At 40.8% G+C, this 27,798-nt stretch overlaps 1 protein-coding gene across 4 annotated transcripts in view; it reads left to right on the forward strand.

Annotated features, from left to right (window-relative positions):
• thumpd2 (THUMP domain containing 2) overlaps positions 1-26,685 on the forward strand; it is a 35,089-nt gene extending 8,404 nt beyond the window's left edge. Inside the window, exons 3-10 of one of the 4 annotated variants that reach the window (XM_041188473.1) lie at positions 4,408-4,817; positions 11,703-11,780; positions 14,893-14,945; positions 16,583-16,670; positions 19,142-19,213; positions 20,759-20,873; positions 21,883-22,003; positions 25,358-26,685. In XM_041188473.1, coding sequence (XP_041044407.1) covers positions 4,408-4,817; positions 11,703-11,780; positions 14,893-14,945; positions 16,583-16,670; positions 19,142-19,213; positions 20,759-20,873; positions 21,883-22,003; positions 25,358-25,679 — 1,259 coding nt within the window. In that variant the 3' untranslated portion in view covers positions 25,680-26,685. The remainder of the gene's footprint in view (positions 1-4,407; positions 4,818-11,702; positions 11,781-14,892; positions 14,946-16,582; positions 16,671-19,141; positions 19,214-20,758; positions 20,874-21,882; positions 22,004-25,357) is intronic. The other 3 variants (XM_041188476.1, XM_041188474.1, XM_041188475.1) reach the window with 3 other exon arrangements.
• The last annotated feature ends 1,113 nt before the right edge of the window (positions 26,686-27,798 follow it).

Consider the following 27,798-nt stretch of genomic DNA (forward strand, 5'->3'; position numbering starts at 1 on the left):
TAAATCTTAATTGGTCAAGCAGTCTGCAATTCCAATGCTGTTTTTGATTTACTACCTGGATTTTAATACAGTGTAAACAGGCACCTCGGGATCAATAATGACCATCTTCGCTACACGTGATTAACCATCTGAATTACATACAAAATAAAATCTCAGTGGCAGCGAAGGCAACACATTCCTGCCATTTATATGCAATTTCTATTGCTTTGTACCAGTGCCGCTAGACACTCAGATCTGCACCACTGTATAAAGAGAAGCTGCGAATGTGGGCAACACTCGTATTTCAAAAGCAAAACACTGCTGCAGGAGTTCCTCAGGTTAATGACCTAGGCCAAAGTAGCTTCAGCTCATTCATCAATGACCACCGCCCCCCCACCAACAACCTTGGCTCAGAAATAAAGATGTCCATTGATGCTTCCACAGTGTACAATACCATTTGTAATTCCTCAGATGCTGAAACAGTGTATGCTCACATGCAGAAAGACCTGGACAGCCTTCAGAGTTGGGCTGATAAGTGGCAAAGAACATTTGTGTTCATCAAAGGGAATTAGGAATGTGCAATAAATACTGGCCTAGCCAGCAACACCCACACCCTGTGAAAGAATAAATAAGAACACAAGTCCCAGGCAATGACCATCTCCAGCAGTAAAGATTCTGAAAGTCTTCCCTTTACTTTCCACTGTATTACCATTGTTGAATCCCCCACCATAACCCTGGGAGTGACCATTGACCAAAAACTTAACTGGCCCAGCCATATAAATACTGTGGTTGTATTTTGAACACTGTTGTAAAGAAAACTTTACGACAGTAAAGCTTCCTGTTCTCTCTCTTTCCCCCCCCCCCCCCCCCACCCCCAAGGGGAATGTGTGATGGCTTTTGACTGGGAAGCAGTACCATAAGGAAAAATTGTAATTTCTTTAAAAGATTTGTGGAATATATCATTTTAAGAATGTTTGAAAAGGACTTTGAAGAATTTGTATCAATTGTAAAGGGGGTCAATTATAAGAAATACTGGCCTGTGCCACTTTGTGACTCTTGACCTGGAAGCAGTACTAACTGGAAGGAAGTTTAGAGAAGCCTACATATGCCTAGTATACACGAAGGAGAGCTACAAGCAGAGGAGCTGGAAGATGAAGGCTATCGGCACACATGCAGACACAAAGAGAAAGCATACAAAGATGAAGAGGGACACTGCGAATTCTTGTGAGTAGAGGAAGCAAATTACTCTCGGGAAGAGGTCAGTTTTAGTGTTTGGCAGAAGAGACCAGCGCTCTTAGAGGCACTGTGCAAGCTGCTCAGAGTTAAAACTTAGAAAGCTGTGTGACTAGCTCAGAAACACTGAAGATCTGGGTGTTTTCCCAAAAATGGCCTAAACATGAACCTGAGTGCTATTGGTTGGCTGAAAAGGAACTCTGGAAAGCTACTCCAGGATCATGCCCCAAGGGAGAGAGGATTCATAAAAAGAGTGCCTTGCTGATAATAATCGTACCTGTGAAATTTGGAGGTGAAAGTTGCTGATGGACAGCACTCCTGACGACCTTTCTGTAAATAAAGAACGGCATATTGTGGAGCTGAGTAACTACGTAGTGCCATACATGCTGAACGGTAATGCCTGTAGTTGTATAAAATGTACTTTTTGTATTAACCATTTAAAATGAAATTTACCTTTTTTATTTGAAGTATGATTTGCCTGTTAATTCATGTTTAATTTGCATTGGTTTTGATTCATGTTCAGCTGCTTCATCAATGATCTTCCTTCCATCATAAGGTCAGAAGTGGGAATGTTCACTGGTAATTGCACGATGTTCAGCACCATTTGTGACTCCTCAGATACTGAAGCAGTCCATGTCCAAATGCAGCAAGACCTGGACAATATCCAGGCTTGGGCTGACAAGTGGCAAGTAATATTCATGCCACGCAACTGTAAGGCAATGACCTGTAAGGCAGGCAGTGACTAGTGGGGTATCGCAGGGCTCTGTGCTGGGACCCCAGCTATTCACAATATATATTAATGATTTAGATGAGGGAACTAAATGTAATATCTCCAAATTTATAGATGACACAAAGCTGGGTGGGAGGGTGAGTGAGTGGGCAAATGCATGGCAGATGCAGTATAATGTGGATAAATGTGAGGTTATCCACTTTGGTAGCAAAAACAGGGAGGCAGATTATTATCTGGCTATAAATTGAGAGGGGAGAATGTGCAACGAGACCTGGGTGTCCTCGTCCACCGGTGCAGCAGGTGGTAAAGAAGTCAAATAGTATGTTGGCCTTCATAGCGAGAGGATTCGAGTACAGGAACAAGGATGTCTTGCTGCAATTATACAGGACATTGGTGAGACCACACCTGGAATATTGCGTGCAGTTTTGGTCTCCTTATCTGAGGAAGGATGTTCTTGCTATAGAGGGAGCGCAGCAAAGGTTTACCAGACTGATTCCTGGGATGGCGGGACTGACGTATGAGCAGAGATTGAGTTGGTTAGGATTATATTCGCTGAAGCTCAGAAGAATGAGGGGCGATCTCATAGAAACCTATAAAATTCTAACAGAACTATACAGGGTAGATGCAGGAAGGATGTTCCTGATGGTGGGGGAGTCCAGAACGAGGGGTCATAGTCTGAGGATACGGGGTAGACCATTTAGGACTCAGATGAGGAGAAATTTCTTCACCCAGAGAGTGGTGAACTTGTGGAATTCGCTACCACAGAAAGTAGCTGAGGCCAAAATATTGTATGTTTTCAAGAAGGAGTTAGATATAGCTCTTGGGGCGAAAGGGATCAAAGGATATGGAGAGAAAGTGGGAGCAGGCTGTTGAGTTGGATGATCAGCCATGATAATGAATGGCAGAGAAGGCTCGAAGGGCCGAACGGCCTACTCCTATTTTCTATGTCTCCATCTCCAACCAGAGAGAATCCAACCATCGCCCCTTCATGTTCAATGGCATTACCATCACTAAATCCCCCACTATCAACATCCTGGGGGGTTACCATTGACCAGAGACTGAACTGGACTAGCCATATAAATACTGTGGCTACCAGAGCAGGTCAGAGGCTAAGAATCGTGCGACAAGTAACCCGTCTCCTGACTTCCCCAAAGCCTGTCCACCATCTACAAGGCACAAAGTTAGGAGTGTGATGGAATACTCTCTCCTTGCCTGGGTGAGTGCAGCTCCCACAACACTCAAGAAGCTTGACACTGTCTAGGATGAAGCAGTCTGCTCAATTGGCACCACATCCACAAACACTCACTCCCTCCACCACCAACACACAGTGGCAGCAGTGTGTACCATCTACATGATGCACTGCAAGAATTCACCAAGGCTCCTTCAACAGCACCTTCCAAACCCATGACCACTACCATCTAGAAAGACAAGGGCAGCAGATAAATGGGAACACCGCCACCTGGAAGTTCCCCTCCAAGTCACTCACCATCCTGACTTGGAAGTATATCGCCATTCCTTCACTGTTGCTGGGTCAAAATCCTGGAACTCCCTCCCTAACAGCACTGGGGGTGTACCTATACCGCATGGACTGCAGCGGTTTGATGAAAGCAGCTCAACACAGTCTTCTCAAGGGCAACTAGGGATGGGCAATAAATGCTGGCCCAGCCAGCAGAGCCCACATCCTGTGAATAAATTTTTAAAAATGTTAAAGTAAAAGTTACAAAAAGTGGAATCTTGTTGCTAGTTTCTTCATTTGGGGGTCATTTAGTTAATATTTTGTTGTTTTGGTTTATGGTTCCCCCATGGGGATCGTAACGAGTAACTGGCTGAAATATTTGGATTCCTTAACAGATTTGATCCTTGATGGGTGGTGAGTTAGCAGATTTTATCCTGAATACTTGGTACTACAGATGCCTTCAACAAGTTAATAGATGAAGTAAATGATCCATGTTTCCTAATTTTTACCTAACAATCTTTGATGTTAGCCCATATGTGAAGGCAGTTGACGAGGACAGGATCAGATTAGCTAGAGAAAATATCCCTTGGTATGATTATCTGAAACATTTGAATTTTATTGCAACTGTCTGGGAATTGAAATCTGACTAGGGCTGTAGAAATGCAGAGCTGCAATAAGCTAGCACAGTGAAATAGATATCGTTCTCCAAAGTTTTTGGCTGATCAGGATGTGTGGTAATTCTAGCATTAAGCATCTGGAAACAGTGATCTTTATAGCAAGGCTTATTGGATTTGAGAGAATTAAAGGGATTAAATCTATCTTGAAATGGAGTATTTTTGATTTTGAAGGTATCACTTTTTAGATTTGTTAGATATAAATGTGTTTCAGCAATACTGATTATTTCAACAAATTAGTGTTTTTATTGGATTTGAAATGTGCTGCATTTAGGCTTGACTATATATTCCACAACAATGTGAAAACAAGTTTTTCTTTCTTTTTGAATTCCAAGGAAAAGGAGTTCACGTTCTCCAGAAGTATGTGATTGGAGAATCTAGTAAATGGTTGGATGTTGTTGCCAAATGGCGGACTCTTCAGGATTTTAGCAGAGAGCAAGAATGCACTTCAGATATTACTGAAACTGGGATAAAAAGGCCAACACAGCAAGAGAGCAGTGAAAAGAGAAAAAGACCAAAGTTAGAGCTGGATGAACCTCCAACAATAGTCTTTAATGAAAGTGCAGCCAGGCAAGATGATCTTCATCCAGTAATTCGAGGAAGCTGCCAGGAAAAGGCACCAATACAGACACCACCTTCACCTGATGAGCTGCTTGATTCCAAGGGCCGAAATGCTGCATCTTGTATGCATTTTAGAGTGTCTTGTCGCTGCAGTGGGAAACTTGCTAAAATGTTTACCCCGCAGGTAATTGCATTGTTTAAAACCAGTTGTGTTATTTAAGAGTTGAGAAATTAAGATGTGTTTTGAACTAAACTTCGAAGGGAAATTACTTGTGTATAGCAAAACATGGATAATTTGAAATTTGGCTGTTAATTTGTATTTATATCTATTAGCACAAAAGTGTGTTTGTTCAAATGAAAATATTTTGTGATGACATTAAGATATTTCTGTTATCACTGCTGTTTGTTACTGAAATAACAAAACAGTTCAAAACTGGAGAATTGGATGATTTAAACGGGAGTAGTTCTTTTAACACGTACTTTTTTCCCCTCCTCTCCAGAAGGGGTTGACTTGACTATTTTTTTCTGCTGGTTTACAGGTGACAACACCCAATTGTACATTAGTCCTGTGTGAGTCTTGAAAGTGAGTGCCAGCAAGCTGGCTGATTACTAAGAGTGATGCCTTCAGTCACAGTCCACATATCATGCAGTCAGCAAAATCACAGCCTCATTAATAGACAGCTAAAGCTATTAATGGAAGAACTGCTTTTGGTGAGCATAATTAAGCAGTAAAAGAAATTCTAGCCCCAGTGAAATAATTCTAATAGATATACAAATTTGATGATCAGCAAAATTTTCAACGATTGCCGTTCCAGTCAGCTTGCTAATATTAAGGTGCTATTTCTATTACGAATGATTTGATTGGGCACTGTAAATCACCAACTGTATCTATTAAATAAATTCCCTCATCCATAATTCTTCCATTATATCATTTGACCTTGGTTTTAATGGTGCTGTGTGCACACTGCATTGCAGTATTAGAATAGCTATTGCATATGTACCAGAAGTCAGTTGATTGGTTGTTGACGGAGTATTAATCCAATCCTGCTTGAAACCCTGCAAATTAGCTCTATATGGGTTTTAAAGGAGAACTATGTCTACTATTTGCTTTGTGTACAAATGTGCAGGCTCTGTTCCTGAACTTATAAGGTGGCTGCAGTTCACTTTACTATGTAAGAATTCATTTCTAACCTCCCCTTTAAGCTTGATGATTTTTTTCTCTTGTTCCTGTTGAAATTAGTTAACTCAATGTAATGTTGAATATTCTTTGAAGTTGCCCATTAAGTTCCTTAGCTCTAGTGCAAAAATTTCAAAATTTTAAGTCTCACTTCATAATTATAACTACTGGAGATTGTGGCATATAAGTTGACCTTGTGTTTAAGACTACCCTGTTTTTCAGTGCCAAAATCCATGTTGAGGCCTATACTTAGCAGAAATGGGTGGTCAACTGATATACTAAGAGATGCTATACTCTCATTGAGTTGGCCTCAATTTTTCAAAAATGAATATTTTACTCACCTTTGTAAGTTGACACATGGGATCAAGCGGGTGAAACAGGCAATGATGCCCAGCTGTGTGGGAGTTTAAGTTACACCCACACAGAGCAGGTGGTCAAACGACAAACAGAAATAGGTCCTCTGGCAAAAAAAAGGAAACTAGTCTCAAGCTAAAAGTCGTAACATTAACATGGTAGTACAGAACTTGAGTATTGCTGTAAAAAGAGACATGCTGGCAAAGCTTTTTGTCTTGCACTCATCAGGACAGAATCACAAGAATACCACACCTCCAAAGGGAACGACAATTTATACTGCATGTGAAGATGGTGCTGGTTGGTTGGCAAGTGGACTCGGACTGGTAGAGGCTTTCCCATCGCGAATGCCCTAGGGAATAGTTCACTGTCAAGCTTTCGTTTAAATTCAAACGAGGCAGGTCAACTCTGGTCAAAGCATTGCCAAGGGCAATGAACCAGGGAATAGCTTTCCCCAAAGATTTTGTTTAGTTGAAAAAGGTGCAATGCTTGGACATGTTCTTTCTGTTTACAAAGGACAGGGCCGTGTGTGTGAATGCCAGTAGCTTCTAGCATGCTTAAGTAAGCCGTACCGCAAACCCGACTGAATCGTTTTCTTTTTCTTCTTTTTATTCATTCACGGAATGTGGGCTTCGCTGGCTGGGCCATCATTTATTGCCCATCCCCAGTTGCCCTTGGAAGATGGTGAGCTGCCTTCTTGAACTGCTGCAGTTCATGTCGTGTAGGTACACCCATTGTGCTGTTAGAAAGGGAGTTCCAGGATTTTGACCCAGTGACAGTGAATTAACAGGGATATATTTCCAAGTCAGGATGGTGAGTTACTTGGAGGGGTACTTCCAGGTGGTGGTATCCCCATTTATCTGCTGCCCTTGTCCTTCTAGGTGGTAGTGATCGTGTGTTTGGAAGGAGCTGTCTAAGGAGCTTTGGTGAATTCCTGCAGTGCATCTTGTAGATAGTACACACTGCCACTGTGCATCAGTGTTGGAGAGAGTGATTGTTTGTGGATGTGGTGTCAATCAAGCGGGCTGCTTTGTCCTGGATGGTGTTGAGCTGCTTCAGTGTTTTAGGAGCTGCACTCATCCAGGCAAGTGGGGAGTATTCCATCACACTCCTGACTTGTGCCTTGTAGATGGTAGACAGGTTTTAACGTGTCAGGAGGTGAGTTACTCGTCGCACGATTCCTAGCCTCTGACCTGCTCTTGTGGCCACAGTATTTATATGGCTAGTCCAGTTCAGTTTCTGGTCAGTAGTAACCCCCAGCATGTTGAAAGCGAGAGATTCAGAGATGGTAATGTCATTGAACATCAAGGGGTGATGGTTGTATTCTCTCTTGTTAGAGATGGTCATTGCCTGACACTTGTGTGGCGTGAATGTTACTTGCCACTTGTCAGCCCAAGTCTGGATATTGTCCAGGTCTTGCTGCATTTGGACATGCACTGCTTCAGTCTCTGAGGAGTCGCGAATGGTACTGAACATTGTGCAAACAATGCAACATTGTTCCATCAGCGAACATCCCCATTTCTGATCTTATGATGGATGGAAGGCCATTGATGAAGCAGCTGAAGGTGGTTGGGTCTAGGACACTACCCTGAGGAACTCCTGCAGTGATGTCCTGGAGCTGAGATGACTGACCTCCAACAACCACAATCATCTTCCTTTGTGCTAGGTATGACTCCAACCAGCGGAGAGTTTTCCTCCTGATTCCCATTGACTCCAGTTTTGCTAGGGCTCCTTGATGCCACACTTGGTCAAATTCTGCCTTGGTGTCAAGGGCAGTCACTCTTGCCTCACCTCAGGAGTTCAGCTCTTTTATCCATGTTTGAACCAAGGCTCTAATGAGGTCAGGAACTGAGTGGCCCTGGCGGAACCCAAACTGGGCATCAGTAAGCAGGTTATTGCTAAGCAAGTGCTGCTTGATAGCACTGTTGATGACCCCTTCCATTACTTTACTGATGATGGAGAGTAGACTGATGGGGCGGTAATTGTCTGGGTTGGATTTGCCCTGCTTTTTATGTACATGGACATACTGAGCAATTTTCCACAAAGCTGGATCGATGCTAGTGTTGTAGCTGTCCTGGAACAGCTTGGCTAGGGGCGCGGCAAGTTCTGGAACACAAGTCTTCAGTGCTACTGCCGGTATATTCTCAGGGCCCATAGCCTTTGCAGTGTCCAGTGCCTTCAGCCATTTCTTGATATCACGTGGAGTGATTTGAATTGGCTGAAGACTGGCATCTGTGATGCTGGGGACCTCCGAAGGAGGCCAAGATGGAACATCCACTCGGCACTTCAGGCTGAAGATTGTTGTGAATGCTTTAGCCTCATCTTTTGCACTGATGTGCTGGGCTCCTCCATCATTGAGGATGGGGATATTTGTGGAGCCGCCACCTCCTGTGAGTTGTTTAATTGTCCACCACCATTCACGGCTGGATGTGGCAGGACTGCAGAGCTTAGATCTGATCTGTTGGTTGTCTTAGCTCTGTCTATCACTTGCTGCTTATGCTGTTTGGCACCCAAGTAGTCCTGTTTTTTTTTATATAGCTTCACCAGGTTGACACCTCATTTTTAGGTATGCCTGGTGCTGCTCCTGACATGCCTTCCTGCACTCTTCACTGAGCCAGGGTTGATCCCCTGGCTTGATGGTAATGGCAGAGTGGAGGATATGCCGGGCCATGAGGTTACAGATTGTGTTAGAGTACAATTCTGCTGCTGATGACGCACAGTGCCTTATGGACACCCAGTCTTGAGTTGCTAGATCTGTTCGAAATATATCCCATTCACTACAGTAGTAGTGCCACACAACACGATGCAGGGTATCCTCAATGTGAAGGCGGGACGTTGTCTCCACAATGACTGTGCGGTGGTCACTCTTACCGATACTGTCATGGACAGATGCATCTGCGGCAGGCAGGTTGGTGAGGATGAGGTCAAGTACGTTTTTCCCTCTTGTTGTTTGCCTCACCACCTGCCACTGACTCAGTCTAGCAGCTATGTCAGTGTAATTTTGTAAGTGTAATTGGTTGTTCGTGTAATTTTTAGCATAATTGGGATTGTTTAGTAAGTGTTTTGGTATTTTTGCAACTTTTGTCCTGATGAGCGCAAGCTGAAAAGCTTTGACAGCATGTCTTTATTCAGCAACATTAACTAACTCGTCAAATAACTGCTTTTGCAAGAGAATTCAGTGTTAGCAAAAAACTGGTGTGAGAATGGAAGAAGAACAAATTTGTCCTGAAGAAAATGCCCAAGGCCAAATGTGCCACAAGAACAAGGACCAGCCACTGGCCTGATCTCGAGAAATGTTTCGCGGAACGGGCCCTCAAATCATCAGGATGATTACATCGTCACCAGAAACACAATGTAGATATGCACTTAAGTGGGCCAAATAAAAAAGAGTCCAGTAAAGATGTCAAAGCAACCGCTAGTTGGTGCGGCTGTTTTATTGAACAAAAGTATTTAGTCTTGAGGTTGAAGACCAAGATTGCACAGACTACAAAAAGACCTCTGCCAAAATTAACAGTTTCCAGCATCAGAGAGCAGCAAAAACACGTACCTATTATGTCATATCAACAACATGGATGCTATGCCCAGCAACCGAACTGTGGAGCGGAAAGGTTTGGAAACGTGACAACGACAGGACATGAAAATACAAAATTCACAGTGGTACTACCCTGTTTGGCCGACAGAACAGAATTAAAGCTTATGGTAATTTTCAAACATAAAACCATGCAAATAAATGAGTTCCCTGTAGGAGATTTTGTGCGTGTCTATGACAAGGGTTGGATGAATGAGGATGGAGTGAAATTATGGAATAAGTATTCCAGTGGCCTACACAGCATATTTTTGGGAGACATGTTCAGATCCCATATAACCGATTGAGATCAAGAGACGCTGGCGAAGAAATGCCACCCAAACTGCAGTTTTACCAGGGGTCTAATGTCTGCAGTTCAACCGTTTTTAGATGTGTGGCTCAACAATCCCTTTAAAGGTCATGTTCGCTCCCAATGGACTTGGTGGATGGTTGACAGAGAAAAAATGCCTCACAAAGAGCGGAATTAAGCATGCTGTCCCACTTGATGTTTTCTGTGGTTCCGTAATCAAATTGTAGGATGCCATTAATGTCAAACTGTTATCAGATCATTGAAAAATGTGCAATATCCATTCAGTGGATGGTGAGGAAGATGACTTGTGGAGAGATGATTCTGAAACAGACAGCACCAAATCTGATCCAGAGTGGGACCCTTGCGATGATGGCAGCCAAAGTGACTCAGAATGGATTTGATGTACTCTGTACTCTGCATTGAATGCTGAAGGTGATGAATTTGATGCGTTTTACAACATCTTGATTGTGTATCCTTGTAGAATGAACTCACCCAATAAAAGGTGCCATGTTAATTTAATTTGAATTTCACATTCCAAAATGGCGACTGCCGAAAACAACACTATCGGTTCAGATTTTATGCTCAACATATAAGTCAACCCCCATTTTTGGAAGGATTTTTTGAGACTCAAATGTTGACTTAACACGCAATGATCTATGGTACTTGTCTCAGTTAACATCATAGTGAATCTAAACTTCACCTTTTCGATTGCTTTTATAATGTTTTCGACATTTCTCCCTCAACTGAAAACAGATGAACTGGTTAATTTGTTCTTTATGTTAAAGATCTATGTGAAATAACAACATAATAGAAATTTCACTTCAGAATCGTATATTACATCAAGTGCTTTGGAACTTTTTAGGTTTGAAAGTTTTTAGAGACACAGTGGGCACTAGTGGGGCACTATATGAATGCATATGTCTATTTTTGCATTAAAATGCTTATTTTGACAAGGGTAACTATTGAAGTTAATTCACAATAACAATTATATGTTTGCATCCTATATTATGATTTACAGTGAGACAAACACACTCCTGGACAAAAATAAATCCTGAAAAACATCCACATTCAATTGTCCATATTTTAAATTTTATTTACACCCTTATTCTAAAAATCTTCTTAAAATGTATCTTTTTAACCATGCTTTCAATCAACTTTTCCAACTCTTCAGTTACTGCTGGTATCCACATTCTCCCCTGTGAAGTGCTTTGAGGCATTTTATTAGGTTTTATTTTTATTTGATTGGTTTCAATCAAGTATCAAATCATTCATGAGCTGTGATGCTCGCAGTTGATGACAATGTGTTGTACTCCTTACCATGTTTGAGTTTATCACGTTTCAGGTAAATAACTAAGTCAGAAAAATATTGTTAAAATATTGTCATCTTCCAGAACCAATGAACACTTTGCCCCAATATAGATTGCATCAAATTTACTTCAGGTAAAGTTTCTATAAAATTGACTCCGTTCTGTTCGGATAATATGTGACGACAGGTTTTCATTGTAGTGGGGAAGGATGCAACTTAGTAAAGGTAAGAATTTTGCAGGCAACGTGTCTCAATTGTAAATGGATGTGTTCTAGGAAAATAAATGAGTAATTTTTATGGGTAATTAATTCTTCAAGGAAAATAAATGAGTAATTTTTGTGGGTAATTAATTCTTCACAGGAGCTAGGAAGAGCAATTGGGGTTGCCCTCAGCAGACAAATGGGCTGGAAAGCAGAATTGAGAAACCCAGTGCTAGAGGTAAGAACTGCAGTTTTGATGGGATTGCAGTGATGATTGGAATGTTTAAAAGTTCAGACTTTTTCTGTGGCAAGTTAATTGGACCATTTACTTTTTCTTTATTGTACAACCAATTTTGTACTTTATCTGTTTTTGACTAATCAAATACTTGATATCGGCACTAAACAATGTAATCATTGAATTGAAATAACTTATGGCAATATAGGTCCTCCTAATTACACAAGAACAAAAACACTGGAAATCTGAAATAAAAACAGAAGATGTTGGAAATACTTGGTTCTTACAGCATCTGTGGATGGTGAAGAAGAGTCGATGTTTCAAATCGTTGATCTTTCATCAGAACTCCATCTTTTTAGAGTTGGAAGAGATCAGTCTAATGATTGGAATATTTTAACTTGTTCCGATTTATACATTATATATCTGGGCATTGAACTCATACATTATATTCCTGGAGTTCAGATTCGCATAGCTTATATCTAGGGGTTCAGAGTTGTACAGTATATATATTCTGGGTTGAGATTCATACAGTACATATCTGATCAAATATTTATACTTTCAGGTCAGATTAATGTATAATAAAATTGAGCAAAGCGTCTCAGAATGGAAAACACTAAGGCTTGCCTATAAATAACATATATTCTAGAAAACCTCCATTTCTTGGGCAATCTTTTGTGAACTCGTCAGACAATTTTCAGATGTTTATATAGATAAATTGCTGCCACATATTATGAAATAGAATGCTGAAATAACAATAATATAGGATGGAATATTAGCTAGGATAAGAATCATCTTTCAGCACTCAACAGGATATAATATGATGATGGCTGTCAAATTACTAGGCAAGTTTATTGACTCAAAGTGGCCATACTTATGCAAAAAAATTCACTTAAAAGAGATTTCTTGCTGAACAGCAATACATGTTGCCAGAGCGTTTTGTCTCAACTCATCAGACAAATGTAAGAATACCAAATTTCAAACTATTACAAAAAGTTATACTGCAAGAGAAAGGGGTGCTCGTGGTTGGCAGTCAAATCTGATTTGGCTGAAGCATTGCCATGGAGAAAGCAATGGGGAACTATAGGGTCCCCAAGATCCCAGGTAATTCAAAAAAGACGGAAGGCTTGAATGTATTCTTTTTGCATGCAAAAAACCCGTCTCTGCATTTGAATGTTATGTTGCTCCTAGCAACTATCAAGGTGCCATGTTACAGGGTTGACGGATTATCATAAATTGGTTGTTAGTATAGCTATTAGCTCATTCATGATGATTTAGCAAGTGCTGCCAAATCGCAGAATCACATCAACAGTAGACATTTTGTTTTGGGTTTTGCAAGTGCGACTCATTGAGTAAGGCCTATACCCTACCTATTGCAAACAACTGAAGGAATAAGCTGTTTGATTTGATTGGCTAAACATTGGAACCTACAGCCTACGTCATACTAATCAGCACCGTTTTCTCCTGTAGTTTAAATTGTTGTGATTGTTTAAAATTTGGTGTTCTTGCGTTTGTCCTGATAAGTTCAAGATGAAAAGCTTCAGCAATATGTCTCCCTTATCAGCAACATTCTACCAAGACAGATTTGGTTTGAGAATTTCCTACTTTTTATAAAATTACAGTTTTTGTTTGCAAATGGCCATGTACCTGTCAAGTATAAGTATTTAAGGTGCAGAGTAAAGGCCATCTTGAAAGGCAGAAGGATTTTGACATAATTTCTGCTGAATAAATCTAAAAATACTATATACAGTTTATTCATGTATGTATAACATCAAGTTGCAGAATGTCAGTACTTTAATAAAATACTTATGCTCGCGCCATCATTAAGGACTATCTTGTCAGAATATTGTAAATATTCCTGGAAATCTAAAATAACAGAAAATGCTAGAAATACACAGGCCTGTGTATTTCAGAAGTGTGACCGCTCTTCGATATTTCCAATTTTATAGAAAAATGATTTGTCTCTATCATTGTCAGCTTATGTTTTGCAAAGCTTGTAACTTTTGTAACTGGTGTGAGAATGTGGTATATTATTTCTGTTTGTTACACTGTGCACTATTCTGTATCAATGTAAAAAAAAGTCTACACGTTGTTTCTTTGTCTTTTCTTATCCTTTTCCATGTACCCCTAGCCACATATTTGCTTGCATATTCCCTGATTTAGTTGCTTTGTGACTGATTCCAAGATCAGTCTAAAACGCTGGCCCTTTTGGAATTAAATGAAGCCGTTCAGATTGTCAGGTTGTCCTTGTGACTTGCCTCACTGGAGTAGCTGGGGAGTCTAATTTTGGCTAACATTAACCCTGTAATATAAACACTGCTTCATTGAACGTAGCAAATCTAGTAGTTATAAAATGGCTCTGGAAGGATTGCTTTGAGCAAAAATTTTTTTTGGTTCCTGTTTTGCTTTTCTCTTTTTTAACAAAATAATGTTACAAGATCTTAAATTGGGTAAAGAGGCACTTAATTTGCCCTGTCTTCCAATTTAATTTCTACAAATCCTTCTGTCCCCCTCCCTGCAAAACAGTCAGCTTGTTGATTATCAGCTAGTTCTAATGTCTAAAGATGTGCTGGAGGAGGGGAGAAGAGCTATGCAAGCTAATCTCAAAAGGACTACTTATTGTTTTTATATAGATTTATTTTTCTAAATACCCTCCAGCTCCTGCTCAGTGAATTTCTCTGCCTCTCGTTCTCAAATCCTACTACCTCACCCTCCCCACTACCCCTAACCACCTCAGCCTCTGGCTCGCTAACCCTGCAACCTTGTTTGACCTGAAGACTGGAATTAGTCAAAACTAAGTGTTGCAACCCCACAGGGCGCTGACCAGAAGTGTCAAAATAATGACAATATATGCCTTTAAAATGGGACTGCCCTGGACCAGTTGTAGCTCTAAGTCTTCTAACCTTTCTTTACCCGAACACTAGGCATTGATTCACAAGTTGTCGCACTATCAAAAATTAATGTGTTTTATATAGAATTATGAGATCAGCAATTCAGGATCCATTTTTCTTCTACATTGTTTTAAAGTAGTTGAGACTTTGTAGCTCATAAAATGATAAATGAGACTGAGTATGTTTTTGTACTAGTTAAGTTTAATTTGATAAAACTTTCTTTGCAGGTCTACGTTCATTTAAATGACATTCATTGTGTGGTTGGGATTCCTATTGTAAGGTAGAATTTTTTGTGCTGGAATACTTGGTTAACGTTATTAGATTCTTCAAGAATTAACGTGTAGTCTTCTATGCGAACGTACAAATTAGGAGCAGGAGTAGGCCACTGGGCCCCTCAAGCCTGCTCCACCACTCAATAAGATTATAGCTGATCTGATTTTAACCTCCAAATCCACATGCCCACCTACCCCTGATAATCTTTCACCCCCTTGTTTACCAAAGATCTATCTAGCTCTGCCTTAAAGATGCTCAGACTCTGCCTGCACCTGCCTTTTGAGGAAGAGAGTTCCAAAGACTCACGACCCCGAGAGAAAAAGTTTTTTTTCATCTTTGTCTTAAATGGGAGACAGTTTTTAAACGCCGACCCCTAGTTCTAAATTCTCCCACAAGAGGAAACATCCTTTCCGCATCCACCCCGTCAAGACCTCTCATGATCTTGGATGTTTCAATGAAGTCATCTCTTACTCTTCTAAACTCCAGCAGAAATAAGCCTAGTCTGTCCAACCTTTCCTCATAAGATAACCCATCCATTCCAGGTATTAGTCTGGTAAACCTTCTCTGAACTGCTTCCAACGCATTTACAACCTTCCTTAAATAAGGTGACCAATACACAGTACTCCAAATGTGCTCTCACTAGTGCCCTGTACACCTGAAGCATAACCTCCTTTTGTACTCAATTTCCCTCGCAATAAACAATAACATTCTATTAGCTTTGCTAGGTACTTGCTGTACCTGCGTACTAACCTTTTGTGCTTCATGCACTAGGACTCCTGGATCCCTCTGCATCTAAGTCTGCAATCTCACCATTTAGATAATTTGCTTTTTTATTCTCCCTGACAAAATGGACTATTTCACATTTACCCACATTATACTCTGTTTGCCAGATCTTTTCTCACTCACCTGACTGATTTTTATCCTTTTGTAGCCTCCTTTTGTACTCTTCACAACTTATTTTCCTATCTATCTTTGTCATCAAATTTAGCAACTATACCTTGCGTCCATTCATCCAAATTACTTATAGAAGTTGTATAACATTGAGGCTCCAGCACTGATCCCTGTGGCACACCACTCATTACATCTTGCCAACCAGAAAAAGACCCATTTATGCCTACTGTTTCTTGTTAGCTAGTCAATTACCTATCCATGGCAATATGTTACCCTCAATACTATGAGCTTTTAATTTCCGCAATAATATGGCACTTTATCAAATGCCTTTTGGAAATCTAAGTACACTACATGCACCCTTTATCCACAGCACATGTTACTTCCTGAAAGAACTCCAATAAGTTGATTAAACATGATTTCCCTTTTGCAAAACCATGTTGACTCTGCCTGATCACCTTGAGCTTATCCACGTGCCCTATAGATCTAGCTTAACTCTAGCGTCCTAAATTAGCTCTTAATACACTGTCCCTTACACCAAATGCTTACCAGTCAATCAATTTACTAGTTTCCTGTAATGCCACAATAGTCTTGATTACCATTTATCACTGATGCATATCTGTAATGCTTATCAGGAACTTCTGAAAGCTATGAAAATATACTATATATTTTACAAATGTGTTTGAGGTGTTTGTTTTCTTTTGAGACTGATTGATTGCATACACATTCCAACTAAAGTATCTTGTACATTTCTAGACTTCCTTTAGCCAGCAGGGATTATATTAAAAATGCAGGACTGAGATCTACAGTGGCTTGGGCTATGGCATATCTTGCTGACATCAAGGTAGGGAATGCAAAGAAAAATAGGAAATTATATTCATAAGAGTGGATAATAAGTGGAAGGAGGAGCTTCCACTTGAATACTTTTAAAATGACATTACAGAATCGTACAAGGAGGCGACTCAGTCTGATGTGCCTGTGTGGGTTCTTTGAAAAAGCTTTCCAATTAGTTCCGCTCCCCTGCTTTTTCCTCAAAAATGAATTTTTAAAAATTCATGAATCAAGGCAGCATTTAACTGAGTGTGGCATCAAGGAGCCCTGGCAAAATTGAAATCAGTTGCGTTTGCGGGGGGGGGTGGGGGGCTCTCCACTGTTTGGAGTCAAAGCTGGTACAAAGGAAGATGGTTGTAGTTGTTGGAGGTCATCTCAGTCCCAGGACATCCCTGCAGCAGTCCTTCAGGCTAGTCTCCTAGGCCCAACTTCAGCTCCTTCATTAATGATAAGATCAGAAGTGGAGACGTTTGCAGATAATTGCACAATGATCAGTACCATTTGCCAGTTCTCAGGTATTGAAGCAGTCCTTGTAAGCAAGAGCAGTGGCAAGTGACATTGGTGCGACATGTGCCAGGCAATGACCATCTCCAACAAGAGAGAATCTAACCATCACCCCTTGACGCTGAATGGCATTACCATTACTGAATCCCCTCACCATCAATATCCCAGGGATTACATTACCATTGACCAGACACTGAACTGCCATATAAATACTGTGGCTACAAGAACAGGTCAGAGGTTGGAAATTGGAAATTCTGTGGTGTGTAACTTGCCTCCTGACTTCCCAAAGCCTATTCGCCAACTACAAGGCACAAGTCTGGAGTGTGATGGAATACTCCCCACGTTCTTGGATGACTACAGCTTCAACAACACCCAGGAAGCTCAACACCATTCAGGATAAAGCAGTCCACTTGATTGGCCACCCATCCACCACCTTAAACATTTAATCTCTCCACCACCAAGGAAAAGTGGCAGCAGTGTCTATTATATACAAAATACACTGCAGCAAACCACCTAGACTCCTTCAATAACACCTTATAAACGCGTGACCTCTACCACTTAGAAGGTCAAGAGCAGCAGATGCACGGGAACACCAACACCTGCAAGTTCCCCTCCAAGCCACACACCATCCTGACTTCAAACCAGATCGTTGTTCCTTCAGTGTTGCTGGATCAAAATCATAGAACCGCCCCCCCCCTTACAGCACTGCAGGTGTACATGCACCAGATGGACTGCAGCAGTTCAAGAGAGCAGCACACCACAGGTTTAAGGTATTTGGCAAAACGAGTGGAATTTAAACACTGGTTTGTGATTGGAAATACACTGCCTCAAAAGGTGGGGGAAGCAGATTCAAGAGCAAAGTTCAAAAATTGCCCAGGTCTTGCTGCATTTGGACATGGACTGCTTCAGTATGTGAGGAGTTGCGAATGATGCTGAACATTGCGCAACCATCAGCGAACATCCCCACTTCTGACCTTATGATGGAAGGAAGATCATTGATGAAGCAGCTGAAGGTAGTTGGGCCCAGGACACTAACCTGAGGAACTCCTGCAGTGATATCCTGGAGACGAGATGACTGACCTCCAATACCCACAACCACCTTTCTTCGTGCTAGGTATGACTTCAACCAGCGGAGAGTTTTCCCCCCGATTCCCATTGACTTCAGTTTTGCCAGGGCCCCTTGATGCCACACTCAGTCAAATGCTGTTGATGTCAAGGGCAGTTACTCTCCTCATCTTGGGAATTCAGCTCTTTGTCCATAGTCAGTAAATTAAGAAATGTTTCTGCCTCTCCTTTGTGATTTGCAGTTCTGGCCCAATGTATGTATCTCGGCTAAACTAAGAATTGATAAAATAGTCGCTTGGTAGTACGGAACTTGAATATTGCTGAAAAAACAGACATGCTGTCAAAGCTTTTCAAATTGTTGCTCCCTTTGAAATTTGGTACTCTTAGGTCTGCCCTGACGAATGCAAGATGAAAGGCTTTGACAGCATGTCTCTCTTATTTTCAGCGATACTCAATTATAATATAACCAGCCAGGCAAGTGAGTGACAGGTATACTGGGCCTGAATGTGGGAGCTTGGGATTCAAGTATGCAATCAAATGAGCCAAGAAGTTAATCCTTCAGTATGAGTTATTTCATGGTCCAAATAGATGTGAAAATTCTTTTCAGTGTTGAAGGCACAGAATTCCTATGGGTACCATATGCTAGAAAATGAGGTGATTTTTTAATATTGGAATGGAAAAAAGGGTTAAATTACAGTTCAACGTGTGCTGAGTGAGGTAGTGTTTGCAATTCTCCTCTCAAGTATCCATAATGCTATTTTCAAGAAAGTGTGAAACATTCTAGCCAACTGCGTCTAATGTATAATTGCTGAGCCATAGAATTGGATTTTACTGGGTAGAGTGTATTGCAATAATAGATTTGGAAACGACTTCATGCAGAGTATGAGCAAAAAAATAGCTTGTTGTTTTTTCTAGGCTGGTTCACTAGTACTCGATCCAATGTGTGGATTAGGAACCATTTTGCTGGAAGCTGCCAAAGAATGGCCTGTAAGTAATTTTTCAACACTAGCTTCAGAACAGTTTGTGAAGTCAGTGAAGAGAAAGCAGGACTTAACCCTTCTCTGAGAATGTTGGAAATAGCCTTATTTCAAGTGCTTCATTCATCTGTCCTTTTATACTTTTCAGCAATTAAACATTGTTAATCATGGATGAAGCATTGAAGCTATAATGCAGAAATTATTGAGGAGGTCTGATGAAAGTCAATTTCAATTAAGTTGATAGCTAAAGGAAATTATAAATTGCTGAATACATTAGTCATGGATTTTTTTTTTAAACGATAAACTGCTTCATTTTTCTCATGGTAAGTAAAATAATATTGAGCTGCGTTGGCACTATTTTTTGTAGATCTAGGAGTATGTGGTGTTTTCCACAACGCTGCAGTACAGACACAAATGATCTACCTATTATCTTGTCATTTAAGTCCCTGCCATGATTGCACGTGGTTTATCCTCCAATTATTTCCGTACAGTGAAGTACCGTGGCTGCTGAAAATCTGAGGTAGAAATGGAAAATGCTGGAAATATTCAGCAGGTCCGGCAGCATCTGTGAGAGAGAATTAGAGTTAACATTTCAGGTCAAGGAGCTTTAGCCAGAACTCTCTTCACAGATGCTGTCGGACCTGCTGCATATTTCCAGCACTTTCTGTTTTTATGTCAGAAAAATACTACGTCTTTATGGATAACATAGTTCAGCATTTACAGCATAGCTGATCTTTCTTTTTAAGCACTGCTACATGTTCTCAGTCTTGACTGCCATTATATAGAGGTGCCCATCATAGGCTAGATGTGAAGGCATTGGAGAGAGTACAGAGGAAATTCATAAGAATGATTCCAGGGATAAAGAACTGTAGCTATGAGGATCGATTGGAGAGACTGGGACTGTTTTCCTTGGAGAAAAGAAGGCTGAGAGGAGATATGATACAGGTGTTCAAGATCCTCAGGGGAGTGGACAGGTTAAATAGTGAGAAAATGTTTCCACTCAAAAGAGCATCAAGAACTAGAGGGCAGAGATTCAAAATAATTGGCAAAAGGAGTAAATGTGATGTGAGGAAAATTTATTTCACCCAGAGTGTGGTTGGAGTTTGGAACAAACTTCCTGAAAGGGTGGCGGAGGTAGGTTCAATCGAGGTATTCAAAAGGGAATTGGATTGCTATCTGAAAAGAGAATGTGCAAGGTTACATGGATAAGGCAGGGGAGTGGGATCAGTGGAATGCTCTTTCAGAGAGCCAGTGCAGTTTCATTGGGCTGAATGTCCTCCTTCTGCACTGTAAAGATACTGTGATGGATGTTTTCCCCTCTTGGAATAACGATCTTTGAGCAAATCTTACTATTCTGATGTACTGTCAAATACCTGGCTTGAAATACGCTGACAAGGCATGAGATCATGTTACTTGCATACCTTGGCCAGTGAATAATGCTTGGCTTCGGATTTAAAAGGGAAGGAAGGAAACAAGACTTTATCTTTTTGGAGATCTCAACGATTTACTTATGAGCATTTTCCTCTTGATGTAGTTATTTTTTTTGTTTCCCTAGAATGCATATTATCATGGAATAGACAATACCGCCTCACAGTTGCAGATGGCATCTGCCAATGTGTGTTTTGCAAAGTTAACCAGCAACATTGACTTAATGAGAGCTTCTGTCACAGGTAATATGGTCCTCCTAACTTACGAGGAAAGCGTGAGTTCTGCAATTCTATGACACTAACAGAAATTCCTTATCCAACTCTGAAATATTTGGTATCTATGTTATATTAACTTCTGAATGTGACTTGTCACTTAAGGAAGCATGCAGCATGATATTTGGTCAGGCTGCATCTTGGTGTCTGTGAAGCAATCTGTTTGTCTAGTGTTAAGATTTTTAAGATAAATGGATGCTTCTTTCTGCAAGGATCTAATTTACATTTACAGTACAACCTAACGGAATTCCAATTTAGCTCCAAATAAAAAATGCATATCTGAAAACATTTTTCGCTTTCCTCAAATTACCTTTCAAGGCTTAGGTATATCGGACAACCAGATGAGGTCCTCTTTTATATTTTCAAAAACATTAGAAATAAAATTCCATGGAGTTTGTGTACTTCCAGCAGAAAGTTGTTGAGAGAATCCCCATAGTGGTGAAGTGATTCAGTACGTGATAAATCAATATAGTAATTTGAAATTAATAAGTAACAATCTTACCTAAGGGAACTTGTTTAAGGTATGCTTGATATCGGATTAGGTGGGATAACGGACTTCTACGTCCTCTTTGACCTCCTCTATATAAGGAAGCTTAAACAATACATACAAATGATCCTTGAGTTACATCCTTGGGATAGGAGTCTCAAGATAATTTGCCTCCCTCACAGATTCACTTAGTAATGTTCAATCATGTCCTTGTTTAAGGAAAATGTATTCCAAATTGACGAGGACAGAATACAAAGTAGATCCTCGTATTTAGTATCTATTTCTCTTCTAAAAGGAATTGTAATGTTAATACTCAAATTGTAGTACTAAAATTAATTGGTTAATTAGTACTAAAGTTGATGCCTTTCAGTGGATTTTGATAAAGTTGTCAATTGAACTTTTTTATTGTTTCTAAAGAAGAGTCTGTGACAAAATTTGAATCTTGCTTCATTTTAAAATGTGTAACTTTGATTTCTGGTTTACATATTGCAGAATTACCTCTGCTTACGGAAAGCATTGATGTGGTCATCTGTGACATTCCATTTGGAAAAAAGTTTAAAACTTCCCGGGATACAAAGACAATAATGCCATACATTCTCAAAGAGATGGTGAGGTACGACATACCCGTTCTCTTTCTACACATCAGATTTGATTTTTAACTGTCCTGTTGAAAATTGCAGAATGGGGTAGAGGAAGGGTGGGGAATAAATTAATTGGATGCCAAAACACTCTTTTAAAAACATGTAGAGCTGGGTTTTACCATGGAGGCTGAAGTCCCGCCACCAGGGCTAAAAGCGGGAGGCAACCTGCTAAAGCCAGCAGTGAGACCCAGGAAGATATATTGCTGGCGGTGGCCAAGTGGCAGATACCAGGGCTGACTTCTCTATTAAGAATGGCAGCCCACTCCAAAGAGCTGCTGGTCCAATCAGGGCTGGCTGCTCTCAGCAGTGCCAGTGCTAGCAGTGGCCGTTGCTGGGATTGCATGTAGGTGCATCAATAGCTGGGCACCCTTGAAAGTGCAATAAGTGATGCAAGAGATGTTGAAAGAGATGCAAGGACATGGCAAACTCGGGTGGTGAGGTGGCTGCTGAGCGTAGGTAAGCAGTGCTGTTGCAGCAGGGGTTGGCCATTGCTGCCATGGGGCCCCTCACTGGACAGTCTCCCCATGCACTGGTAAAAAGTTCACTGAGGCAGCTAGAGTCCCTTTAATTGGCTACTTAAGTGGTTTAGTTGAACTCCCAGAGGGCAGCCATCTCCCAGCTTTCCTGTCAATGGCACAGCAGTGGAAAGATGTTGGGCATGCCTCTGTTGTCTTCCCATACCATTTTGCCAACCTTTCCACCTTCCGGGCCATTGCCAAGGGACAAATAAAATTCCACCCACAGTTTACATGTTTTCATGAAAGGAAAATCAGCAAGACTGTATTTTTGCAAATTTTAAACATTGTATTGAAAATGTAAATAATTATTCCGACTGTTTCTAGTTTCCCATGCAGTATTACATTACTCTGTTATATGGTAATGAAATAGAAATTGTTAAAGCAGGGATATTGAAAGTGATCAAGTATTATCAGTCCCTATTAAGACTACAGAATGTAGTCTTCCAAACTTCTTGGGAATAAATTTTGAGCTGAGGTTCATCTTATCAGAATTTGAATTTCACAAATTGGAGTGGAATTCCCAGAGCCACATGATGGGATTTTTAATACTTGTTAGTCCGCTCTGTGATAGAGGTGGGAAAGCAAGAGCATAAATTGTCCCTATATTCCCGTTGTTAGCACAATGAAGTGTAATTCTTACTGCACCACGTTAGACTCTTTCATTTCCTCTGGGAGATGTTAATGAAATGAATTTGTGATGTCCTGGGAGATATTTGATTTAGATCTGTGAGTGGGATAATTTTGTTCCAATAAAACACACAAGTGGGATTCTTAAGATGCCTAGTTTTAGACCTAAATCTGGATGGGAGGAAAGACTTTCAGATTCTGTCATTCCCTGGACGATGAGCTGTGTCCTTTTTTGGTTGACTCGTTTATGTTTATTGAACTACTCGTAATTCCTCCCTGAAGGTGCTACATTGAGGATGCTATTAATAGCCTACATCGTCCTGCTTTTGTGATCAATGAGAATAAGGTGAGGGGTGGTGACTTAGCAGTTGTTAAGTGATTCTTCTTCCCTCATTCCACCTTCACATACAGCTAAGATATTGCTGCTGCCCAATAGAGAAAATCACCTGGAAACGCTGCCCCTTTAAGAAATTTTTGTATACTGAGCGGTCAACTGTGTTTCCTTTCTACAGATCTTTATAAGACATTGTTTCCCCTGTCCCTTAACCTTGATGTTTTTTAGCATTAAGGTTGTCTACTAATTTTGAACTTTACAGCTCTGTCCTTTCATTTTAAAAAAAACTCTCAAGCTGGCCACTCTTTTCCCACCCGGATTGTACAGATGATCTGACCAGGAAACTGGTGGGGAAAGTGTGCTCTCTCACATGGTAATCAAGGAAGCATCTCAAAAATAATGTTCTTAAGATGTATTTGGCCTAGCATCTGCTTGTAGGATCTTCAACCAAGTACCTGTCCATTGAGGCAGCAAGAATGACATAGCTGCCTGAATCTGGGCAACTCATTTGTAAGGGCGTTCCTTACAGCAGTGGTTTAGCTGGTCCAAGTTCCATTGTAGAGTCTGAGATTTCTGATAAATCAAGCACAGTCAGTGATATTTGATACACAATTCATCCTTATGGAAGGTCATTTCTACTGGGAAGGAGGTGTAATCCACCCTCGACCAGAGGTTCACCACCATTTAACTAGAATATTCCATGATTCTGATGGGATCCAAGATACATGGAGAATATTTTTTGTATATCCCAGGACATATGTCATGTAACCTTTATAGCTGAACCTTCTTGCATTGGTCTCCTTAGCACTTTTCACTGCTCTTAAAAGGTTCTTGTAGGTCAAAGAGAATTGCTCATTTAACAGTGGCCCCAGAACTTCTAACAAGTTAACCAGACTGTAATACAGCCTACTCCAGCAAGTCTGAGTTGTCTTGAACTACTTCAAGGGCTAAGCACGTCTATCTGATTTGGGAGCGTATATATTAATGACTGCATTGTTGTACTATCATCTTTAGATCAGTATAACTTCTGATATATGGTCATTGGTCAGTAATCTTTGAGTATTATCCTGGATATTTTTTGTACAGGCCAATAGGTTTAAAAACTACTGCAATTATTTATTGAAATAATCTTATTGGACATCGTGTGTGTAGATTTCTGATCTGTGGACCTCATGCACAAAAATAAAACCTGTGTTTCTCAACAACTATGTAAAAATCCTGATTTAACCAGTTCATTTAGAATTATAGTTTTATGATGCCGCTTGGGGTTTTAATCACTGTACTGAAAAGTCTGCTATTAGTTGGTCTGTTTTTCATTTGCATTTTATTTGATGCTGCTAAAACCACGTTACCTCCTCTTGCTGTTACCGAAGATTTTGGTGGTGGCCTTCTCCTTCAACTCCTGCAGTCCTTGTGCTGATGGTGCTAGTTAGATCCAGGATTGTGTGTGACTTGAAGGTGATGGTTTCCCCACCCCATGACATTGTTGCTTTTGTTCTTCTTGATAGTAGAAGTCACGAGGGTTGGAGTGGCTGTTAAAGTAACCTTGGCGAGAACATCCTGTAGCTTGTACATATTGCAGCCACAGTGTTAGGGGTTTGGATATGCCAGGTATCAATCAAACAAGCTCCTCTGTCATGGATGATTCATGAGTGTTGCTGCAGTTGGGCCTATTTAGAGTTCAGTTAGCAGAAACTGATCTAGACTGGAGTTCTGTTATGAACATCCTGCAACCAAATGATCCTCAATTTTTTTTTAATTCTAAACCTTTCCTTCAAGCTCTTGCTGAAATTCAATATGACTGTAGAGTAAATTCTCTAATACCTATGGTCGCTTTTTTTAAATAGGGTGCTTAGTGTCAATGGAACCCTTGTACTACTACTTAGCCAAGAACTCTCGCTGGATATACAGCAATGGCAGAAACCAAAGAGCCATCAGAGTATCAAAGGAAAACCTGATGCCTGGCAGAACACAGATGCAACATCAAAGGAACCAAGTACACATCCAGATGAAAATGCTGACATGGAGCACATGTTAGTAGCTGAAACAAAGCAGTCTGAAGTTCAAAGAAAGGTTTTGGCCTCTCTAGTACCAACAGGTATCTTCCAAGTGAGCCTTGGTGTAACAGAAGCTTCTATACACAGGTACAAGAAAATTCCAATAACATGAGTAAATGCATTGCCATTCACTGAGAAGGTGTTGAATCAGCCATGGACAGTGCAAGAATTCAAAGTGAAAGCACGTTTTCAGAAAGATAAAAGTAATAAAGTATTGCTGAAAAGGGAATAGCTTATAGCTACACCAACAACTAATTTAAGGTAATCAGCCAAGCTCAACGTGGCTCATCTACACTTGCTAGAAGCGACATACATTCATACACAGGGACCTGTTCTCTGCAAACACAAGGAATATGTTCAAGCTTTGCACCTCTTTTGAATTAACAAGGAGCTTGGGGAACCTCTGGTTCCCTGTCACTTTCTCCATGACAACACCTCAGCCAATTGGTGTCAACTTGAAAGCAATCAGCTCCCTTTACTCCTGTGGTACAAGTTATTATGATTATTTGAAACTTGACACTCTTGCATTTGTCCTGGTGAGTGCAAGATGAAAAGCTTCAGCAACATGTCATTCTTTTCAGCAATATACAAGTTCTGTAGTACCAAGCGACTGTTAATAAATTATTGACACAGTCACATCAGTCTTTACCCAATTTTAACTCAGGTAAACGGAGCAGAGTGAAAGCTCATCAACATGAGACCTGGGTCAGTATAGCTCCTCGGCTTTGTTTAAATACGTTTGGCGCCCCACTCCTACCAAAAAACAGCATCAGCGATCTATGGCCTGCAGGCAAATGCAACAGGAGGCTGCAGCTGGGACTTTGTGGGAACAGTCCCTGACAAGATGGCTAAATGGATGGCAATGTGATGGGTAAAGGATCACAGTCCGGGGAGAGAAACCTGGTGCAGGGGAAGCCCTTGGTATCCTTGTGTGGTCCAGACAGGACTACTCCCGGCTCACAAGGAAACTTAAAAAAAAACATATCCATATACCTTCTTCGCCCTCCTCTGGGCCTGCTGCTCCCCGATGAGCAGGCACCAATCTCACGACACTAAGTTAAGTTAGTGTCAGGCTTTGTTTGATGTCTTCAGACCTTGACTTTTGAATCTCGTTGAGGCCCCCACCTGCTGGGGTGGGGTGGGGGGGTGGGGGAGGGGACAGGAGTCTCCCACAAATATCCAAAACACATCTTAAAGAGGCATGTGGTACAGGGTCAACGAGAAGATCGTGAGTGTCACCCTGCCACCATGCTAACCTACGGTATTTCCCATTTTCATTGGGACGCAGCAGGTTAAGGTCAGGGCTTTGGTTCCCTATCATGGCTGATGAAAGTAATCAGCGAAGTGAATGGTTTAGAGCTAATTACAAGGTCTGGTTTTATTTTTATACAGTGTTCTTCCTTCCAAAATGGGCACTGAGGCTAGCTGAAAACTAGCAGTGTTTCAGTTCCATTTTTTTTAGTGAAAAATGTTACAAAGTAGTACATCTTGGAAAGGAGAGTTAAAATAATAATAGAACGGGGAAAGAGAAGGCTAAGTGAGGCAGCAATGTTTTACTTAAATTTGTATCTTTAGTTTATATAATTAATATTACTTGTGTCATAGTGTGGTAGTGGTGGTGCTACAGTTCATCCAGAAAGTTCACGTTGCTGCGCATGTTGTAGTCTGGAGCTATGGTTAGTGATGGTAGAAGCTCCGATGTACTTTCCATCACCAAAGCTGACCAGGAATTTCTCCCACACTGATTGCCTGCCAGTGGCTTGTGTTGGAAGGACTTGCTGGTTGATATTCAATCTGTTTGGCCCCCTTATGAACACACATTGCATGGCCATCTAGTCTTGGGGTGGGACTTGAACCTGGAGCTTATGGCTCCCCTGCGCCACAAGACGACCTGTGTCATAATGTGTAAGCTAAAAATTTCTGACCCAGTGAGTCAGAAGTTCTCTTGAGCTGCTGGCAGTCTAAGGGGTAAATTATGCTGTAGAATATTAACGGAAGCTGGTCTGGAGTCTCAGTAACGTTGAAAAGTAGTGATAGCCAGAATAAATTATCTGAGAAAACTGAATCAGTGAAAATTTTATCTAACACTTTGGATTTCTGTTTGAATGATGTGAAAATGCATTGAATAAACATGTACAGCTTTTTTAAACGCCTATGTTTGTGGTTGGCTGGGCCATTTGATCACAATTGTATAATTTGTATTTTCAGCAAAAGCCAAATGTGTACGGCTG

Source organism: Carcharodon carcharias, chromosome 5 (assembly GCF_017639515.1).
Source record: "Carcharodon carcharias isolate sCarCar2 chromosome 5, sCarCar2.pri, whole genome shotgun sequence".
Classification (NCBI taxonomy): Eukaryota; Metazoa; Chordata; class Chondrichthyes; order Lamniformes; family Lamnidae; genus Carcharodon; species Carcharodon carcharias.